Here is a 19,529-nt window from a genome sequence, read left to right as displayed (position 1 = left end):
ACTGGCAAATAGCAGCAGACAAGTTGAGGTCACTTGGTTTATAGTACTGGCAGGTTTCGAATAAAGGCGGGGCTTTGGGAGCATGGCGAAATTCACCATCACGCCATGGAAATACGTTTGTCTCTCATTTCTTCAATCATTGTTACATCACCACACAATTTCTGATGAGTGATCTTACTCTGACCCCTAATAGAATTGGACAGCTGAAGTTTGTGGGCGTGGCCTATTTTCTGAAATAGCGCCCCCTAGGACCATTAAAACTATCAGCCCCAAGCCATGCTTTGACTGAGGATCACGAAATTTGGCACACTAATGTAGTGTCTCAGGACCTACAAAAAAGTCTCTTGGAGCCAAGTCCAATGTCGCACAGGAGGTCGGCCATTTTGGTCCAAGTACTCGATTTAGTGGTTTTCCCACACGTTATTAGGAGAATGATGTCTCGTCGTCCTTTCCACCGATCACCTTCAAACTCCTGCTATATACTCTTAAGACATAGAGGAAAAAATTCAACCGTCGGATTTTAAATAAGTATAAAGGTGTGGGCGTGGCTAAGCCTCAAACTTTGACCAGTCACCATTACGTTACTTGACTTAATAACTCCCATGTGCATGATCAGATCAATTTCAAACTTTGTCTGTGTGATCACTGACCACATCTGAAGACAGTGACAATGTGGACAGCTGACATCACCTAAGCCCCGCCCCCTGACTACAGGAAGTCTACTGTTTTATGGTGAAATGCCCATATTTGTCCCCTCTAATTTAGTCAACATGACACTAAGGTCATGCACTGTCTTCATGATGTTGTAATGACCATTCAGATCTGATAGCTTTTCAGAAAGGGAGGGGCTTTGATGCCATGGCGATTTCTGGCGTGAAGCTGTGACCTTACGTTTGACTGTAACTTCCACAAACAGCCTCCGATTTGCCCGAGACTGAACATCACATCACCAGTGTGGTAAAGATAGAGTATCTCCTAGTGGTGAGACGTGTAATGGTGGGCTCAGAGGGGATGCTGAGTCAGGGTGAGGTGTGGACGAGGAGGCCATTCACGGTTTCTGGTGTCGGGGTGGTTGACTGTCTGTTCTGCCAGACGTGCCCTGGTGCTCCCGGCTGCCGGCCAGGATGGAGAAGCGCAGAGCTGGGTTTGGAGAGCGTCGGGGATGGAGCGGAGGGGGTGCGGAAGGAGGGCGAGCTGCTTCGCTGCGAGGGCCGAACGACGCTGCTTGCAGCTTTAATTATTATTCTTTTTTCTTCCGCGTCTTTGAATGGCCTTTAGGGGGTCTTAGCATATCCAAAAAGTCACCAAATTCTGGCCCAATATAGAAAGTGCGTGAAATTTACGTATTTCACTGGCGATGTGAAAGTTCGTCAAAAAGTGACTGAACAGCGCCCCCTAGAAAGTGAAAAATACCCCTCTCCATAAAGCTTAGTTTATCGTACAGTTATGAAATTTGGTATACTTGTAGTACTCAACAGTCCGCACAGAAAAGTCTCTTGCAACCATGGTCAATATCAAACAGGAAGTCGGCCATTTTGGAGTAAAGTGGCCATTTTGACCCCGTTTTGGCCATTTCTAGGGTCTATATTTGGTTGAACAGTTTGGTCATTTTTCGCACCATCGTCTCAAAAATTGTGCGAGATCGAACAGAAGCGATGGACGATTCAAATGAGACAATAAAATTGACTTTTCGTAAATACTGAAGGGGCGGGGCCAGGCCTCAAAGTTCGAGCACTCGCCAAAAAAATTCAAATTGCTATAATTTCATAAATGAAAGAATTACAGTTAAAGAAATGTTCTGTGGACAATTGTCATCGCCCTCCGAAGACAAATGAATGGTCGATTGATGATGTCACATAAGCCCCGCCCCCTCAGGACTTAAAAGGTCAAGTTTTACTGGGAAATTTTCCAAAATTCGCCCTTTCCAATAATCACCCCAAATTTGTAGTGGGTAACTGAAGACAAGTTGGGGTTGCTTGGCTTCACTTTATGGGAGTTTTCTGCAGAAGGCGGGGCTGTGGCGGCACGGCGAATTCAGGCGTACCGCTTAGGCCTTACGTTTGCCTCCCATTTCGTCATTTCTAGAGATATCGCCACGAAGCTTCTTGTGAGTGATCCTAGTCTGGCCCCCCAAAAGATCTGATGTGAAATTCCGGTGGGCGTGGTCTATTTTCTGAAATAGCGCCCCCTAGGACCATTAAAACTGACAGCCCCAAGCCATGCTTTGACTGAGGATTACGAAATTTGGTACACTAATGTGGTGTCTCAGGACCTATAAAAAAGTCTCTTGGAGCCAAGTGCATTGTCGCACAGGAAGTTGGCCATTTTGGTCCAAGTGCGCAATTTAGTGGTTTTCGCACACGTTGTTTGGAGAGTGATGCTCCGTCGCCCTTTTCACCAATTGCCTTCACACTTCGGCTACATACTCTTAAGACATAGATGAAAAAATTCAACCGTCGGATTTTAAATAAGTATAAAGGTGTGGGCGTGGCTAAGCCTCAAACTTTGACCTGTCGCCACGCCACTCTTTTTTTCACAGCTCCCTATTGGACTCCTTTTAACCAATCACCACCAAACAGTGGCGAATAGCAGCAGACAAGTTGAGGTCACTTGGTCTATAGTACTGGCAGGTTTCGAATAAAGGCGGGGCTTTGGGAGAATGGCGAAATTCGCCATCACGACATGGAAATACGTTTGTCTCTCATTTCTTCAGTCATTGTGACATCGCCATACAAGTTCTGATGAGTGATCCTACTCTGACCCCTAATAGAATTGGACAGCTGAAGTTTGTGGGCGTGGCCTATTTTCTGAAACAGCGCCCCCTAGGACCATTAAAACAGTCAGCCCCAAGCCATGCTTTGACTGAGGATCACAAAATTTGGCACACTAATGTAGTGCACCAGGACCTACAAAAAAGTCTCTTGGAGCCAAGCACAATGTCGCACAGGAGGTCGGCCATTTTGGTCCAAGTACTCAATTTAGTGGTTTTCGCACACGTTATTAGGAGAATGATATCTCCTCGCCCTTTCCACCGATCACCTTCAAACCTCTGCTATATACTCTTAAGACATAGAGGAAAAAATTCAACCGTCGGATTTTAAATAAGTATAAAGGTGTGGGCGTGGCTAAGCCTCAAACTTTGACCAGTCGCCATTACCTTATTTGACTTAACTCCCATGTGCATGATCAGATCAATTTCATACTTTGTCTGTGTGATCACTGACCACATCTGAAGACAGTGACAATGTGGACAGCTGACATCACCTAAGCCCCGCCCCCTGACTACAGGAAGTCAACTGTTTTATGGTGAAATGCCCATATTTGTTCCCTCTAATTTAGTCAAGATGACACTAAGGTCATGTACTGTCTTCCTGATGTTGTAATGACCATTCAGATCTGATAGCTTTTCAGAAAGGCAGGGGCATGGCGATTTCTGGCATGACGCTGTGACCTTACGTTTGACTGTAACTTCCACAAACAGCCTCCGACTTGCCCGAGACTGAACATCACATCACCAGTGTGGTAAAGATAGAGTATGCCCTAGTAGTGAGACGTTTCTGAGTGCTGTGCGAATGCAATGTGAAAATGTTCTTACTGGAGGGATGGTTCTAGGAACTTATGCAGTTGGTAAGCGCCTATAAATGCAGCCTCTAACTGAACTATGTGAAAATTGTTAAAGCATGTGATCCATTTTCTCTAGAGTGCTACCTACAAACTTTTAAAAGTGTAATAATTTGTACAGACAATTGGCTTTAGATAAATAATACAGTGTGATTCACACCAATTTACACCACATTGATTTTGATTCGCTCAATAACAGCTCAAAGAGATTTTACGTGAATTAAAGACAGCAACATCTAGATGAATTAAAACTTGAACAACATCAACAAATAAAGTCACAAACATGCCAAACTTGTTGTATTTTATTACACAACACTGGAAATGTTTTTACTAGCTCAGCAAGTTAAATCACTATGGCACCATTTCCTTAAACATTGTTTGCTTTTTATGACATATGCATGATTTGATTGTTTCACAATTTTCCACTAATATCAACATCCCATTGAAATAAATCCAAACTTTTTTGATAAATTGTCTTTTTTCCCCAGAATTTAAACAACTAAAACAGAATGGTAGCTTAGCAAAAATGACAAATAGTCTCTTACAGTAGAAATTTAGAGGAGAGAAAACAACAATTAGTGACTTTGATCTCTGACATAAGTTAAGATTTAAATTTAATGTTCTGATTTTTTTCCCTCAGACATGTCTGAAGAAATAATCAAGGATTTAATTAGATTTTTCAACTGTTAAATGCTATTCAAAAGGGTTTGGCTATGAAAGAACACAAGTACCTTGTCTGTGTTAGCTTATTATTGGGCTTCTTCAGCACCAGCCTGTGTGATTACTGAAGAACCTGAGCAAGTTTAACCCTTCAGCCTTTATTGTAACAGCATTTCTCCACTGCGCTCATCTCCCATGAGTCCTGGATCACTCTGACGTTACCATTTGGTATGGAGGTTCGTGAGTGGCCAGACCTGCGTCAAAGTCCCACCTTCTAGTTTGATTGACAGCTGCGGTTTTCGCCTCACAATCAGTTTATGCAAGATTCAAAGACCTGTGAAAAATAATGTAAATTCAGGACTGTCCCACAGAAAGAAACGTGGTTCCTAATGGCATGTCAGCCACTCAGGAAGGCTCAGAGTAGAGGCTGGAAAGGTGAGCACGATCAAACCATTTTTGAGACAGGGGAGATTTGCTATATTATTGTTTGTAAAACAATGTTTTGTCCAATTGTTTTAGATATGTGTTTAAAAATCACCATAAATTGTAAAAATAAATAAATAAATGTTAAACTTTAGGGGTGCTAGAGATGAATTTAGGGGTGCTTCAGTACTCACAAAAGCACGCTAGAAATGCCCATGGGTGTGATCTTATCAGTTGTCCTTGAAATCAAAATGTGTTTAGTTCTAGGGTGAATTGCAGCAAGTAAGATTTTAAACTTAAAGTTTATTGTTTTTTGCCTTTTTTAATAATAGTTTTTTCCAGTGATCAACACAATTAGCAGGGCAACACAGGGATTTGAACCCTGTCCCACAATTGGGAGACCAGACCATTGCCTTTGCTTTTTTGTGCATTTTACCAGGTAAAGCAAACCCTGCATTAAAACAGCATGAAATTCACCAGTTTAATTTTTAACATTATGCATAATTTGGTGTTGAATTGTTACATCGTTTAGTAGTGATGAATGAGAGGCCAATTGTACTAAAGGTTTTCAGTTTAATTTCAATAAATACCATCTTAATGCAGGAAACGAAACCTTTAGAAAGCTTTTAAACACATTTAATTTTGATGTTAAAAAAGACGTTTAAAAGCTTTCCAATACATCCTACACATTTTGCAACAAAGAAGATGAAATACACACACACACACACACACACACTCACACACATTACAACAATAAAATTAGTGTATTAATTGCTGATCTGGACAGATATGTTTTTAGTTTTGATTAAAAAGTGGGTGAGAGATTAATGCAGAGGACAAGGGGAAAGAGCATTCTAGAGCTGAGAGAAGGTGGGAAATGGCTCAATGTTATTTTGACTAGGTCAGTAGGGGACATGAAAATTGAAATCACAGAAATGGTGAAGCATACAGCAGCAGTTAGTGGTTTTTCCTACATAGGCGTGGTGCTGCACCACTCCCGAAATTCTAGTGCCATGACAAATGCACGACACCAAAACGTTCCGCGCGTTATTACCCCCTTTGTTGCTCTCATGACAGCTAAATATTTTGCGAATGTAACACTTCTCACCTATATGCATCAGAGAAATTTCAGCACCCACAGTTTAAAAATCTTGCTACACTCCTGTGCGCACATTGTCCTGCAACCCCTGCTCTCACACATGGAACGCGGCAGCGAAGTTGTCCTGAGTGTACACAACCTCTCAACGGCATCGAAACATGTACACTGCTTAAAAACAATACATCCAATATATTTCATATAGAAAAGTTCTGACAGACTATATGTATGATATATATATACAAGTTCTATTGTCATTGCATAGGTGTACAACGAAATTGATTTTGCTCTCAGTAGAGATAGCTCATGTAAGGAAAGGTAAAATATTAGTAAATGTTAAAGCTAAAATTGATCACACACACACACACACACACACACACACACACACACACACACACACACACACACACCTCTTTACATTACAAATTCTGCAGTTAGGTGTTGATCAAATCAAAGCTGTTTTTGAGGTAAACTAAAGCCGTGTCAAAGCACACATGATGCCCTGATGATCACTAAAATATGTTGGAATAACAGATGCTTCTGTTATATACTTGTTGGATTTTACATAGACATGATCTATTAAAGTGCCTTTCTCGGTTGTTGGCTGTTTGACTATTTGGGCATAGCCTCTGTCAGTCAAAAGTTTTAATATTGTTGATGATTTTAAAATGTCATCATTAAAATCTCCCATTAGTACTAATGTCTCACTTTGTACCTCCAGCCAATCAAGCAACTTTGTTAAATTTACTTTAAGCAAAGAAAGGGGATAAAGAGGAGGTCGATAAATGAGTCCAAGTACTATGTGTAAGTTAACAAAGCTATACACTAAACTCTCCAAGTTGACGTCTGGAGCCTGCAACATTTTAAATGCCACACCATCTGCAGTATAAAAGCCAACACCACCATGTTGTTGTTCTTGAAAAGCAATCAAAGACTCATGAGTACTAGAATAAGCTAAACCTCGTGGGCAGTTGTAAAAACTATAGCCATCAATCTTTACTGCATCTGATCTGTCTGTAGATACCCATGTTTCTGTGACAGCAATGCAATTAGGTTGCAAATGCTGTGTGCAGAAAGCTAAGTCTTTAACGTGTCGATTCAGACTTTGGACATTCATTAAAAACACAGTGAATGCAGAAGAGTTAAATCTGTCGAACTGTGAGTTTGGAGTCAAAAAAGGGGTCATTTTACTAACTGCAACTGTAATGTCATCTTTACAATAGATTCGTTTTTCATCAAAGTCCTGAATTGTGAGTCCTGAAAGACTTGTTACACGGCTAAGTGCTACATATGCTTGACCTGGTGCAAATATTTTCCTAAAACTAACAACGGCGTTTTCAAGAGTGAGTCCCTGAACTTTATGAACCGTAACCGCCCAAGCTAATTTAAGAGGAAATTGTCGACGTAATCCACCTTTAACAGTGGCTCTTTCCTCCTCGGGTTCAATAGGTGTAGATCCAGCTAAATTTGCTGACAGAGACTGGGAGGTTTTCCTCCTCTGCAAGCCGACACGATGGTCATCAAACTGAACATAAACTTTCTTAGGAAAGGTGTCATTTTCTAAAATTACAATTTCCGTCAACGTACCACAAATTCCGTTTACTAAACCGTCAATGACATCCACATTTTTACACAACATTACACGCGCACCCTTACCCAACTGTAACACTTCTGACAAGTTAGTATTAGAAGCTCTGGCATGATTCCCTTCCAACAACTTCAGTTTGCCTGTTCTTTTATCATTAACATAATCTTTGGCTGTAATTGATATGTAATCAGGACAAACGTGACATAACTGATGGATGTTGTGATTATTTACTTGATTATTTGTTGCAAATATGTGCAATGCTGAGCTTGCCTCACCTGTTTCACAAGTTTTTAAAACCTTTAAATCCTCAGGTAACAATGGTGTACCTTTTGTATGAGTTCTGATTCTATTTAGCAGTCCAGAAAACACAGCATCTTTCTGTCTAACGACTTCAGTTAACTGTACAACTTTAAATAGGCTTGACCATAAGTTGCTACCTACACCATCAGAATAGAGTGGCTTCCCTTTAACAGGAGGTAGCTGGAAGAAATCTCCAACAGCCACTACACTGACATTTCCAAAAGGTGAAAAGTCACCCGTTTGTTTAATCTGACGTAATCTACCATGAACATAGGACAACAGGTTATGATCGACCATTGATATTTCATCAATAATAAGAAGCTGCAAATCACAATATTTTGTACGTAAAGAATTTAGTTTTTCTTCACCCAGAGGAGTGTACGGTAAGCGCACATCCTTTCCTATAGACAGTGTAGTGTGGATTGTTGTTGCACCTAAATTATATGCTGCAATCCCAGTAGGAGCTGTCAATACTACACATGCATTATCAGGATGTCTACAGCTTGGTGACAGTAATCTCTGTGTTTCATACTCGATTGCTCGAATTAAATGACTTTTCCCAACGCCTGCCCCACCTGTAACAAAAACATGCAGTGGTTCAGGGTTATTACCATTAACTTTATCTACACACCACTGCCTGATTTGATTAAAAACAGAAAACTGTTTTTCATTTAAAGACCTAATCAATGCCAGACCTTCACCTCTACTCATCGTGTTTCTCTTCTCTAAATGTGCAGTTTGGTTTGAACATGGAGCCAAATCTGGGATTACTTCTGCCTCGTCACTTACTGTCGGTTCTGATTCTTTCAGTATTTCAACACACTCTAAACGTTCCATTTCAACTGCCGGACACAACTCACACCATGCATCTTCTAACATTACATCACCGACTATATTATTCACAGCATCCAAATGATCAGATTCTAACTCAAATTTACTCCGATTTAAATCTACAACAGCCTTTACCGAGTGGTTTGTTCTATCAAAAAATCTAATTAAACCAGTTCTGTAAAATTCCTCAAAAGTTTCACAGTTAAGCTTAAGTTGACTATCATGGCGGTACGGTAAAAACAACTGCAACATGCTTTGAAAAAATTTCTCCGAGTCTTTGGTTTCAGAGAAACGCGCGTAACGAACAACCGCTGGTTTAGTCCGAGTTCTTTTTGTAACAAATCCTAAATCATTACTTAACTTTATAGGGTTTCTACATTTTTCGTTTTTACTCAAAACACGATATTCTGATGCAAACGTAGCCAGGCACATATCATTGAACACATCATCATTTGGCCTCTTCTTATAACGATCAACTAATCCGGTCATCCACATGTCATCTGAAGTAAGATCCTGTGATGCTGCTTTTTGCCTCAAAACAGAAATAGGCAAACTCATTTTCACTATATTATCACCAGTGGGAACAAACACAACTTTCCTAGAACACTCCTTTAGATGCATGTTAGTTAGCCTGTAGACTGCTTCCTGCGCACAAACATCTCGATTATGAAGATAAACATTACCAAGAGTCTTCAAGGCCTCTTTAGCACTAAGATTACCATCTTTGGCTGCTTCTCTTTGAGAATTAGCAAGCAGAAGGCCAATTTCCCGTTCACTTTTAGACATGTAAGATATTATGTATACACAGCATGCATAAGCATCGACGCAATACTGGATATCAAGATTAGCATTCCAAGCTTTTAACAGCAACTTGCTATACTGATTAATCCAGATTTCATTAACTTCCCTTTTCAAAACAACATGTGTATTTCGACAAAATCGTTTATATGCCATCTCAAATAGTTCCTGACTGATACCCAGGCCCTGAAACAGACCTTCTACACTGTTATATGGACAGTCTTCACTAGAAATAGCAGTCTTTACTTTAGTTAAAATGGCACTTGCTACTTCTTTGTCCATTTCTTGTTTACGAGCTTTATCTTGAGACGCACAGGCACACTGTACAGTGCTATCTGTTTTATCACACTTGCAAGTCTTCACTGCATCTTGATACTTTTCACCACGACTAATAAAAGTTCTAACAGATGCAGGCCGTGGAAAATTAAAACGACAAACAGTTTTTTTCTTTCTACAAGTCTTTGAATGCCGTTTGGAGTGCTGCTGGACAGATGAGACGACTTCATGTAGTGAATCGTCTTCAGAAGGAAGTTCACATGTGACATATTCATCAACAAATGCAATGACCTCCTCATCTGTGTTCTTATCTAAAATGGGAGCACCAGAAACCCAGAAAAGGCAATGACAGTGAGGAGAACCACGCTGCTGGAACTCAACACGATAATAATAATCTTCTATTTTACCAATGGGATTGGCAGGAGACATTAGCACTTCCCTTAAGAAGACATGCCATCTAAAATCAAACATTCGGGCAGCAGTTACTGGATTCCTACGTAGGAGGTCACATTTATCAGCCCACTCCAGCTGTTCCACTGTCTCTGTTCTGCCTTCCTGTTTCAAAATACTATAAAGAAGGTTAGTCCACCTCAAATCTGCCGACGAAAATGATGCGAACCAAGTAGGTTTGCCCAACATTTTTACACAAGCCAGGAGGTCTCGCTGAGCAGATTGCCAAAAAGCAGGTGTGCCGCGAATTGGTTTAAGAAACCGGTAGCCATCATCAAACTCTAACAGCTTATTTAAAGAATCCTGATCCTGTATCAAATTACCCAACTTCTGAGATTCACCGCTTTTACCTTTACGCAAAGCTATAGAAACTTTGGACACAACTTGCTCTAGTTCAGACATGTACTGTGCAAAAAATATATATTCTACATTGTTAGCAAATCGACCATCGACATGAAGAAGCCTGTTGTTGAAATACCGATTCAGAGTCAAACGAAATTGTCTGCTTTCATAGTAAGTATTCGATCCTGAAGGAAACAAGACGGGAAAACTTTTTGCTTCATTTGTAAAATCTGAAAGCAATTTCACTGGATTGTTACCTTCACCTGGAGCTACATTTAATATGTTATCCACATACTGATCCAATGCTTCTTGTCCTATATCTACTGGCATGAGACAGGTGTCCTGAAACATACAGTGCTGTTGTCTGTCATGCAATAACTCATCTTCTCCATCTATGCAAGTATCTTCATCTTTACCAGAACCACTATCTTCTTGCAGGACAGACGACTCATCTTCCTGAGTAAATGTGTTAATCCAAGACTCATTGAACTCTACATCTTTATAATGCAAATTATGACGTTTTAAATACTGAAGAGCTTCCTGAACATGCTGTGTGTCAACATACTGATAATCATAGTGTCCTTTATATGTCAATTTACGTTTTAACTTTACAGGTAATAAAGACCCCTCCATGTTGGTACGTGGTAACAAACTGCACGTTTCCACTATATTTGCAGGTACACAAGTGACAGGACCATGAATCCCATTCTGACCACCTTTGGGCAGAGCCAACATTTTCATAAAGGGTATATTCATCGCTATTAAATGTTGCTCTAATGTATTTAAACATGCCAGTTGAGGTGGGATGGGATCAACAGTCAGCTTGTTGATTGAACTTTCTGGGGGTATCTGACATTTACTAATTTTATAATGACACGTGTAACAGATTATCAATTTATTTCTACATACATTCAATTTGCAAGGTAATCTACAGGCATCATTGCATTTGTGTAGATGATTGTCACTTATACATTTATCTGCTATAAGTGACATTTCTTTGGTTTTTCTATAGTATTCTTGATTACAATTTAAGACCTGATGTCTAAACAACAACCGTGAGCAGACACAACACACAAAATCAGGTCCATCTTTCACCTTCTCTAAAAATTGATCTACAACAAAATTAAAGTTTTGTGAATTTACTTTAATCAGCTTTCTTTTATGCTGGATACTTTCTATTAAACATGTTTTATGCTCAATATTAAGGTATTTCTTTTTACTCATTTTTTTCTTTTTGTCACGATGAGCCAAATTCTGATGGTACTTATACACACTCATCTGTTTAAGCTTCTCTCGATGAGCCAAATTCTGATGGTACTTATACACACTCATCTGTTTAAGCTTCTCTCGATGAGCCAAATTCTGATGGTACTTATACACACTCATCTGTTTAAGCTTCTCTCGATGAGCCAAATTCTGATGGTACTTATACACACTCATCTGTTTAAGCTTTTCTCGATGAGCCAAGTTATGATGATAGTTGAAAATGGACCTATGTTTGGCCTTATGTTTAACTTTCTCTTTATGTGCAAGAAGAAATTTGTATTTAAATTTGGTTGTGCTGATCTTTTTCATTCTGTAAGCAACATTTTGCTTGTATGCATTTTTCTTCTGACTTTTTATTTTGTCTTTAACTGCACTTACCATTTTATAATTAGAGGCTTCTGCATAAGCCTTATTTTGCTTTAAATATCTGGAAAAACTCTTCCTCGTTTTCATCTTTTCCATGTTTGGGTCAGCATTTAACTGCATCATAGTTGACCTTCTGCATTTGTTTACGTTGTCTGACAAAGAATCAACTTTACAAAACCCAAAACATGTTTCTTTATTACCCAGTCTTATGCAAAGAACGGGCTCAAAATGATTATTACAGTTTGACAAATATAGTCCCTCAGTGACAAAATTACCAGTTTGAGAACTATATTTGACCCACTCTGTGCCATTGTTGATAAATATGGGTAATCCTAAAACACTGGCTGTAGTTCTAAATTCTACTTCTGTAGCACAGTGACCGACATAATTCATCTGTGACTTTTTTATGTATTCTGACACAGAAGCATGTTCTTTTCCCAGAAACTTCTCACACTCTTCAGCATTTTTGGACATATAAGAAACAACAGCGAGTCTGATCTTACGATGGCCCTTCTGTGACCCACTAATTACATGAGCTACAGCTCTAAAAAAGCTGTTACCATCTTCAATAATATGTTCTGTCTTACACACATTTCCTAAAGGCCCACCTGATGTGGATTCTTGAGAATTGTGTTTCTCAAAATCTATTTTCAACCGATTACACAGAGTTTTACAAAAATCTGCAGACAGAGGAGTAAATAAAGTATTTGAATGAACAACACTAACACCATCTGTATCTATGGAACTCGGCTCAAGTGTGACAGTTTCTACTGAACATTTTAAATGTTCTGTAGGGGCATGTCGAGTATTGTATCTACCAGAAATACTATTTACAGGGCCACAATAACCATAACAAGTTCCTGTGTTAGGTTGTTTTACACAAACCACTGTCTCATAATGGTTACCATTACTATTCTCCAAATAAACAGCCTGCTGTGAAAAGATGCTGTTGGATGTATATTTAAGCCATTTATCATTACAGTAAGTAAATATGTTAATGCCAAAATAATCAGCAGCAGCTTGAATTTCCACTTCAGTTGCCCAACTGCCAACGTACTGCATCCTGGATGAGGTGAGGTACTGCGAAACCGAGGAATACTCACTTCTTAAAATGGTTTGATACATTTGAGGATTCTTTTTTAACTGATTGACCAAAGCAAGACGGATTTTTCTATGATATTCCTGGGTGCTAGAAACAGCTTGACTAAGTGCTCTAAAAAAACAGTTTCCATCTGCCACTATTGATTTATTCATGCATGGTACACCCAATTCACCAATCACACGAGATGATTCATCAACCATTGCCGACTTCACATTCAGACGTTTACTCAACACCTGAGACACGTCCCTAGAAATGGGATTGAAATGAAAATCTTTAGTGCTAACATCACTAACAAAAACAACAGGGTTTATGTCGGTGTCATCTGTCTGTAACTTTTTTGGTTCCGAGAGTGGAAATGACTCTTCACGTCTAACCTCCTTTCCTGTTGTTGGAGGCAACCTTGTTTGTTCAGAAACATTTTTCAATGTGTCCATCTGAACAATGTTAACTCCACTGATCTCAAACAACTTCTGAGTTCCATTTAATTTACTGGCAAACCTCTGAATATATCTAAAAACATTGTCAAGACTACTAAAGTATAGAATTACACTTTTACCGTTTGGGTCAACCATTCCATCTGCAGAACGAGCATGTGAATCAACAATAGCATAATGTCCATCTTCACTAAGTAAAGCGCAAGTATTGTCTCCAAGTGTAAAAAAACATGTTTCATATTGTGTACACATCTTATTCAAACCATCCCAAAGACTAGTGTACACTCCAGCATTTATAAGTTCACCTTCAACGATATCTACATTTCCACAAACAAAATCCCCATAATTCAACTTAAAAGTCTGTTTGCCCATAACGATTTCCTTTGGCAATTCTGGGACAGAAAGAAACACATTCCCAGCACTTATTAGATCACTGTCGCGTAAATATGTGTACAGCTCATCGCCCAAAACAACAACATTGTCTAACATGGCAAAATCCCATGAAAAAACACTTTGTATGTTGTGCTTAGTTAAAGCAACAAGACTTATTGCTGCACACTGAACGCCGCCATATTTAAAACGCCCATCGCTCTGATTAAATGATCCTGTAAGTGAGCTTAAAATTGTATCATTGTTTACAATACTGTTGTCATCATCAACGTTAACCACACTTGTGCTACATGAAGGAACAGGAGATGATTCAACCATCGCAGACTTCACATTCAGACATTTACTCAACGCCTGTGACACGTCTGTAGAAACGGGACTGAAATGAAAATCTTTAGTACTAGCATCACTAACAAAAATAACAGGGTTTATGTCAATGTCATCTGTTTGTTCAGATACATTTTTAAATGTGTCCATCTGAACAATATCCACTCCAGTGATCTCAAATAACCTCTGAGATCCCACCAGTTCACTAGCAAACCTCTGAAAATGTTGAAAAACATTATCAAGGTTCGCAAAGTACAGAACTACACTCTGTCCTGTCGGGTCTACCATGCCGTCTGCGGAGCGTGCATGGGAATCTACTACAGCATAACGTCCATTATCACAAATGATAGCACAAGTATTGCCACTTAATGTCATAATGCAAGTTTCATGCTGTGTGCACATCTTCTTCAATCCATCCAGGAGAGGAGTGTACACACCAGCATCTATTAACTCGCCTTCAGCTACATCTACATCTCCTAAAACGAAATCCCCGTAAACAAGCTTAAAACTCTGTTCTTCCATGTCAATTTCCTTTGGCAAGTCTGGAACAGAGAGAAACTCATGTCCACCTCTAATCTTCTTGTTGTCGCGCAAATCTGTGTACAGCTCATCTCCTAACTCAACAACGTTATCCAACACGGCAAAATCCCAAGAGAAAACACTCTTCTGTTTGTGCTTTGTTAAAGCAACAACAGTAATAGCTGCACACTGAACTCCCCCATATTTAAAACGCCCATCGCCCTGATGAAATGATCCTAGGACAGAGTCTAAAATTGTATCATCGTTGTGTAAAATTGTTTTATCTTCATCAAAATTATTTACAACAGGATTTTGAACAGTTGTCTCTGGAACTACAGACGACAGCAAAACCTGTGAACGCACGCAAGAAGGGGTGTTAGCAGACTGACCTCTGGGTGATGCATGCGCGTGATGGCCAGAAGGAAGCATCACAGCATGGGCAGCAACAGACCCAGAGACAGACCCCGGACAACCAGATGCCTCCTGATGGTGGGGTGAAGGCAGCTGGTCACAGTCCAACACCTATACAGAAGAAATTAAAGGTCAATACATCGTCAATAAAGATTAGTTTAGTTTTTATATTTGAAACACACGCTTCTTACCTCCTTCCTAGACCGAACAGACTCCACGTCTGCAAGAGGATTTATGCAAGGTGTGGATGCAACCTATAATTCAAGAACAACAACGGTGAAGAAAAATAACACCACAATGTATTTGTATGCCAGATAATTTAATGAATCAACCTCCTGCTGGACACGCCTAGCTGCTTTCTTAAAATGTCGCACAGATGTAGTCTACAAACAGAAAATAATACGGTTAAGTACAATACTTTCAAATATACCATACAGACAGCCCATATTACAAGCATCAGGAACAACATTACATTAAAAGATAATAATAAACTTTAGCTTTAAAGTTACCTGTAATTCTGTGGGACCATCCGCTGGAGCAATCGTGTCCATGGCAGCCAGAATTGAAGGTGAGAACCTAACGGGATTCAGGGGGATGAAACACTCCTTCAAGGCCACTGAAGTGTCATCAGTCTATTGAAGAAAATTCACCACATATTATCATCTAATCAAAATTCTTTGAAAAAGATCAATCAAAAACATTCACAAACCTTAGAAACAACCACTCGTTTCTTGGGGGAATTAGAAGTCTTTTCAAATTCCCCTGAATGGTTTCTCTGCAATGGTAAATAAAAGAAAACACATTTAGAAGCATTACTGGCCCAGTTGCCTAAAATTATAAACATTTTACAATATTTATACTTTATAAAGTCTCTCACCTTCCCGCTAGGTCTCACAAACGTCCATTCGGAAGGGCGTGGAGGTGGAATGCGTTCCACACCCTTCACAACCACACGGGGCACAATACTCGCTTTCTGCGGACGAGACACCTGGTGCTGCACCAGTGGCTTTGGTGCGTGTGTCTCCAAGAACTGATAGGAGGCATTCCACATCAGTTGCGTGAGTATAGGCATCCCGTGATTATCACTGAGGTGGATCTGCAACCACAAACACGAACAAAAGAAAATACAAATTTATCATCTCAAACTTAAGAACCTTTACCTTGTTTTCTTCCAAGCAATATACTTACACCATCACGGCACCACAGTTTAAGACGGTACCTGGGTAGGTGATCGTGGATCGGCACATAACTTACACCTTCGAAGCAGAAGGAAAAAATTCATGTAAAGTTATACATTGTGATTGTTTGATACCTAAGAGTAAATAGCAATAACGCTTGTCGTTAATACTACCGTTTCATCTAATTATGTTGCAACTTACCTAGCTTAGCCGATCTGCGGTGGTACTCCTGCTGAAACAGGTCTTGACGCTCCCAGGAACCAACTAAACGGGGAATCATGGAGGTACAGAAAACCTAAAAAAAAAATAAAAAAAAAAGAAGAAGAAAGAATACAATTATTTTTAAAGATGTACGTTTACTGTCATTTCTCATACCTTCAAAATTACACAAATCAGCCTCTCACCTTAGGCCAGCGACTGAGAACAGCCAAAAGGTACCGCTCAAATGCATCCCCTGCCTCTTCAACTGTTCTGCTGGCCGTAAGGTTGTTAGAAGGAGCCATGACGCAAACAGCATCAGGCTCCCGAGGTAACACAGCCTGTGAAACCTCAAGGCGCAGAAGATCTGCACAAGCTCCTGGAGTGGACATCACACCAAAAGCGAGGCCGCCAACCGGCATAGGGACTATGCCGTCTGCCACGGACCTCAAGTGGGAGTCCCCAACAAGTAGGATGAACTAAATTAGAAAAATTAATACATACATTTCAATATAAAACAATCTGTATTTCTATGACATTTCATACAAACGGCAATGCAATATGCTTTTCAGGAAGAAAGAGATCACATTAAACAGTCAAAGTTTACAAACAATAAAACATGAAATGGTAAAACTAATCACAGAATACACCAACATAAATACAAATAAAGATATGTAAAAATAACTGAGCAGCTTAAGTTCTAAATCACAGATTGAGAAGCACCGACTAAAAAGGAAGATGAACACAACTAGGTTTTCTATTAAGATTCAAAAGTTGGTAGACTTTAGGCACATGTCAAAAAGAAGCCGATTCAGTCTGTTTGCAGCACTGTAACTGATAACGGCTTCAACACCATCTGACCGTATCCTTAGAATCCCAGAGTACTGCTAGATATTATTGGAAGAAAATCTATATTTACATTTTAAATATTTGTGGACATTACACTCACTTTCTTGTCAGGAATCTCATCTGGAAGGACCAGCTTGTGAGCTTTGTTAGAAATCACACTGGTCGGCCAACGACGAACTCGATGACGAAAGCCAGTTCCAGAAACTTACAAAACAAAAACACACACACAAAAATTAACAATCTTTTTGGCTAATAATTTTTCATCTTACATAAATACAGTATAGATTAAATGAATTGCAAAACACTACAATAATTTGTTCTGCGAAATAATACTGCAATACATACAATTAACATCATCATTGCTGTGCGTTGGAATCCCGATACGAATAGGCGGAGCTGGACGATTGCTGCGCTTAGCAGCATCCGCCTTGCGTTTGGACTCTTTGCCAGGCATAGCGAATGCTGTTTGAAACATAAAATACATGACAGCACTATTAGAAAAGCAACACAAACACTATGGATTTCTATGTTATCATGTGTCTGTACTCAGTAAAGACAGAATTAGACTCACTCACTCACTCACACCTTTTAGAATCTTATGCAACCATCAATTTGCTAAACTTGTATAATTGTAAAAACAATCCTAAATTTTAAAAAGCAAGTCACCCATGACCAGGTTCTTACTCAACTCCCACTTCCTGTTTGAAAAATGCAACAAATGCTGTTGCCTAGCACACCGACAGGGTGGAGCCACAAACAAATACCAAGCCCCCACAATGCGGCTCTAAAATCGGTCCCAACCCGGAAGTACCAAAAATTGCAGTTCCACCCTCATCCACTAGGGGCTGGAGTCAGAAGCGAGCAAATCCTCATTGACTCCCATGTTAAAAAATACCAATTTCACAGCAGAAATAAACATGTTTACAGCCTGGTACCAAAACATGTTTTTGGTTTAAATGATCTAGTTTACACTCATGACAACTCTGAGGGGGTGAATTTTTTTCTCACTCTTCTGTTTAAGTGTATTTAAAGACTAAAATTCTGTATAATTAATGAGCATCCGACACACGTGACCACAGAGCTAGCTCCGTGGAAAAGCCTCAGTCTGAGACTCGGCCTGGCTTGGAAACTGCTCCGAGATTTTGAGTTGATCCCAGCCTTGCAGCCCCACCCTCAGCTCCTCCTCTCTTCCCTTTTATGGAATTGTCTGGCCTTGACGGAACCGGTGACACGGTCAAAATGGCGGTGGTGGCCACCTCCCATTTTAGTACAAAAACTTGTTATTGGAGCCTATGGAAACTCATTGTACATATGTTAATGTCGATGACAAATACACACACTCACAACATTGTGACATCATAATGTACAGGGGTGGACATTAACTTCAAAACCAACCAGCCAGCTGGGCCGGTAACTCTGAATATTTACCGGCCCTGCCAAGAATCTATCGGCCCCGCTGGTCAGCTGCCAAAATGAGTCAAAATAACAACTGAACCATTTTAAATGTAATAAACCTTTATTTTGTACACATTCACAAACATAATAACGTATTCAAGTTTTAATTTGTTTGTTCCCTCAACAAAACATGATTTTGTCGTCGCTAGGGATGGGTACCTTTGACATTTGAATCGATCCGGTACTAATTCCCGGTACCTACGAGTCGATACCGGTACTTAACGGTACCAATTTTCGATACTTTTGAGTGTTTATTATTTTAATTCTCTTTTATAATTAAATAGATATTTTTCTCAATATATAACCATATTTGATAAATATCACGATAAATAACATACAAGTTTGTATTTTAACATCGTCCTTGTAGTTTTATAAGCTGATAATTAAACTGAAGCAAACATCTTTACTGTGAACTAAATTTACTGTGTATCTTCATTCCTTTTGCCGTCCTTTTTCATTTGATTTTTCCTACTGGGAAGTTAGAATTTCCGAGGAGAAAGCGAACGCACCATTAGCTGATAACAATGGTGGCAATGGAAGCTAACATATCAAGCTAACGTTATCTTTAACAGTTTATTTCGCTGCTGGAGCAGATTAAAACGATGATGCCTCAAACTTAGATAATTGTCACTGGTTTTACCTTCACCCAATC

General features: G+C 39.6%; 2 protein-coding genes across 7 annotated transcripts in view; one reads left to right on the top strand and one right to left on the bottom strand.

Annotated features, from left to right (window-relative positions):
- The window catches only part of samd12 (sterile alpha motif domain containing 12), a 269,149-nt gene that overhangs the window by 96,716 nt on the left and 152,904 nt on the right, over positions 1–19,529 (top strand). Inside the window, exon 5 of one of the 5 annotated variants that reach the window (XM_070547612.1) lies at positions 11,063–16,829. The exons of the other annotated variants lie outside the window; for them this stretch is intronic. Coding sequence (XP_070403713.1) covers positions 11,063–11,085 — 23 coding nt within the window. The 3' untranslated portion in view covers positions 11,086–16,829. Of the gene's footprint in view, positions 1–11,062; positions 16,830–19,529 lie in introns of those variants that run through there. 5 annotated transcript variants of the gene reach the window in all.
- Positions 590–17,906, bottom strand: LOC139064292 (uncharacterized). Of its 2 annotated transcripts, XM_070547608.1 has the most exons (11): positions 17,768–17,906; positions 17,523–17,626; positions 16,780–17,052; positions 16,577–16,670; positions 16,386–16,453; positions 16,075–16,293; positions 15,907–15,972; positions 15,707–15,829; positions 15,530–15,580; positions 15,389–15,451; positions 590–15,308 (listed from the first exon to the last, which is right to left on the bottom strand). In XM_070547608.1, exons 1-11 carry the CDS (start codon positions 17,904–17,906, stop codon positions 6,273–6,275), a joined length of 10,236 nt encoding a protein of 3,411 aa, XP_070403709.1. In that variant the 3' UTR covers positions 590–6,272. The 2 variants fall into 2 exon arrangements, with proteins under 2 accessions (XP_070403709.1, XP_070403708.1); XM_070547607.1 differs by having other exon boundaries at positions 15,907–16,293; positions 17,768–17,878.

The sequence above is a fragment of the Nothobranchius furzeri genome, chromosome 19 (genome assembly GCF_043380555.1).
Source record: "Nothobranchius furzeri strain GRZ-AD chromosome 19, NfurGRZ-RIMD1, whole genome shotgun sequence".
NCBI lineage: Eukaryota > Metazoa > Chordata > Actinopteri > Cyprinodontiformes > Nothobranchiidae > Nothobranchius > Nothobranchius furzeri.
This window is presented reverse-complemented; position numbering and strand designations above follow the sequence as displayed.